Here is a 3104-nt window from a genome sequence, read left to right on the forward strand (position 1 = left end):
TTTTCCAAAATAGAAAGATTAAAAAAAGCCCAAAGAAAAATCCCTCTTAACGAAGTTGCTGTTAAACTGACATTATTAAAAATACTAACCCCACTTTTCTTCCTGCCCCATCCTAAGAGTAATTCATCAATTTATTCTTGCAAACAAGCATTCCACAGCAACGGGGGAGGGGGGGAAATTAAAAATCTCTCAGTATTTATAATCTATTATAAATGAAATTAAATTATTTATTGTGTAACCCTGTAGCTACTTTTAGCAAACTTCCCACTGTTATTTCAAATTGTGTGCAACAGGAAAAAAGAGAAAAGAGATTTCTCATCTGCTTTTCTTGTTTTCCCTTCACAAAAAGGTAACATTCTGATATGTATATAATGTGCCATATTCTAATAAAAGTATATTTGGCTGGGAGTTCCCAGGGTGAAGTCTGTTGCCAGCAATGGACCCACTGGGAAGAGCAGACGCCTAGAAAATTAAATCAAATCCAAAGTGAAGTTTCGAATAACATCCAAAGCTCCTGTATCAAAGCCACATATATCCAACATGCCTCTGTCGTCTGGATCTGCGATCGTAAAACCATTTGAGGTCATTCCACAAACAATCAATTTAGCAGGAATACCCATTTTCTAGAGGAAGGACAAAAAAAAAAATTAGAACACGCATATACAGTAACTTAAACACGGCAGAGGGCCAAATCTTGCTATGTTGCTTGCATAAACCACTGTCTGAATAGGCATACTGATAGAAACTAGATATGCCATAACCAGAATTGCAGACTGCCTGTTAACATTGTACTTAACCTGCAGTATGTATATTTAAATAAATGGAAATAATTACAATGAGGTACATTAGCACAACTTTCCTGCAATACTAAGATTTATGGATTATTTCAAATGCAACCATTGCATTTGCTATTCTGCAGTTCATTCTGAGAGAAAACTTTCAATAATAATTATCGAATCATCTAATAGGAGTCAAAGCGTGTGGTTTTGTCTAAGGCAAGGATTTCCAAATGTTGGTGGAACACATACAACATCTGTGGCCTGGACAATTCTGCTAAATGAGCTAAATTTGCAGGTTAGTAACCTGTAAGGTAAAGCAAAGCAAGCGGCATGAAGGCCAGAGTACAGGAACTCTTTGTTTAAGGAACAAATTTAGGAGTGGGAGCTAATCTCAACTAAGAAAACTAAAATACAGTGGGCAAGTTAAAGATTTTTGGTATTAATTTCAACTGGGTGGACATGATATGAAGATTAATGTCCATACATACATGCTTGCCAAAAAGTATTTTTTGTAGTTTAAAAAATAGTTCCTTTAAAGCGTAAAAGATTTCTTGCTGATTAAGTAAGAGTTTCTAATAGCAATGTGCTTGAAGAAGGTATTTTTCTTACTTCTATTTTGAAATTATGAAGCTGCACAGCTTAGAGTAGCCCCTTTAAAATACAGTGAGCTTTCTTCACAAGATACTATCACCTTATCCTATTGACACCTTCCCTACAGGCTTATCTTTATTACTTCATTTAAACTTTGTGGTATCTAATGCAGACATCAAAGTTAAATTTAATTCTATGAGCCAAATTTCATTCTGTAAGAACTATAAAAAACTTACTCAATCAATTATATATAGAATGCAGAAATGCACATATTCCCTGAATACCAAATTTTCATTGATATTGCAGTACATGGAGCAGGGTAGGATAATTACAAATCCTTTTAGCAATTCAGTGGTTTTAAACAGGCGCAACTAGTGCAATATGTGCACTAATTCTGCCTAACTGCAGAATATATCAGTTTTTAACAATATATAATTATCTACTGGTAAAAGCCACAACTAGTTCAGTCTCTAAAACATTTTTAGAACTGGTATTTACTTTGTACTATATTCATCAATTATAAACAGTCAGAGGCATATTTACCTCCCTGTACTCTCTAAGAGCTGTTGCAGGATGAGTATTTCCAGCAAAGGTCTCGTTATCAGTAAATACAATGAAGACATCAGCAGCTGTCTGAGTTTTTTGAGCCCATATCATTGGAAGGGAACAATCAGTGGTACCCATTGGAATCTTAAAAGGAAAAAAAAATAGGTAGAACACATTGATACAGAAATTAGTAAAACACAGAAAAACTACTTCTTATGTAAGCTTCATGTTTTATCACACACAGAGGCTTCTTTGTTAATGTCCTGGTTTTGGCTGGGATAGAGTTAATTTTCTTCCCAGTAGCTGGTACAGTGCTGTGTTTTGGATTTAGCATGAGAATAATGTGATAACACACTGATGTTTTAGTTGTCACTAAGCAGTGTTTATACTAAGTCAAGGACTTTTCAGCTTCCCATACCCTGCCAGCCAGGAGGTGCACAAGAAGCTGGGAGGGGGCACAGCCAGGACAGCTGACCCAAACTGGCCAAAGGGATATTCCATACCATGTGACGTCATGCTCAGTATATAAGCTGGGGGAAAGCTGGCCGGGGCGGGGGCAGGCGCTGCTCGGGGACTGGCTGGGCATCGGTTGGTGGGTGGTGAGCAGTTGCATCACCTCTTGTTGTTGGGAATTTTTTTGTTTGTTTTGCTTTGTTTTTTCCTTCCTTTGTTCCTCTCTCTCTCATTGTTTTATTTTCCATTACAATTTATTATTGTTGTTGTTATTATTATTATTTCAATTAATAAACTGTTCTTATCTCAACGCATGAGTTTTCTTACTTTTGCTCTTCTGATTCTCTCCCCATCCCACCAGGGCAGAGGAGGGTGAGCGAGCGGCTGTGTGGTGCTTGGTTGCCAACTGGGGTTAAACCATGACAGATAAACAACAGTTCACTTATGCATTTAATTTCAGTTTTGTCCAGGGTTTTTTTATTTGATTTTTTAAATATTGTTTTCAAACTAACTCATGGTGACCTAACACTGCCATTCTAAATTGCACTGTTTAATATCCACCAGTTGAAATAATGACATTTGCTGGACTTTCTCTAAATAAAAGGGAGAAAAAAAAAATCCAGTGTTTTACTATACAGATACAAACAAATACAGTCCTAGAATTGATTACAAAGAAAATACAATGTAACTGCTGAGACTTCTACACTCTTATGTTAGCAACAGCTATTTCCTAAT

The 3104-nt window shown here is 36.3% G+C and overlaps 1 protein-coding gene across 1 annotated transcript in view; it reads right to left on the reverse strand.

Moving 5' to 3' along the window:
• Nucleotides 1–202: 202 nt before the first annotated feature.
• Nucleotides 203–3104, reverse strand: part of TROVE2 (TROVE domain family, member 2) — a 12634-nt gene continuing 9732 nt past the window's right edge. Inside the window, exons 8-9 of the mRNA XM_009320592.1 lie at nucleotides 1914–2060; nucleotides 203–623 (exon numbers count right to left, since the gene is read on the reverse strand). Coding sequence (XP_009318867.1) covers nucleotides 471–623; nucleotides 1914–2060 — 300 coding nt within the window. The 3' untranslated portion in view covers nucleotides 203–470. The remainder of the gene's footprint in view (nucleotides 624–1913; nucleotides 2061–3104) is intronic.

Source organism: Pygoscelis adeliae, unplaced genomic scaffold, assembly GCF_000699105.1.
Source record: "Pygoscelis adeliae isolate BGI_AS28 unplaced genomic scaffold, ASM69910v1 Scaffold402, whole genome shotgun sequence".
NCBI lineage: Eukaryota > Metazoa > Chordata > Aves > Sphenisciformes > Spheniscidae > Pygoscelis > Pygoscelis adeliae.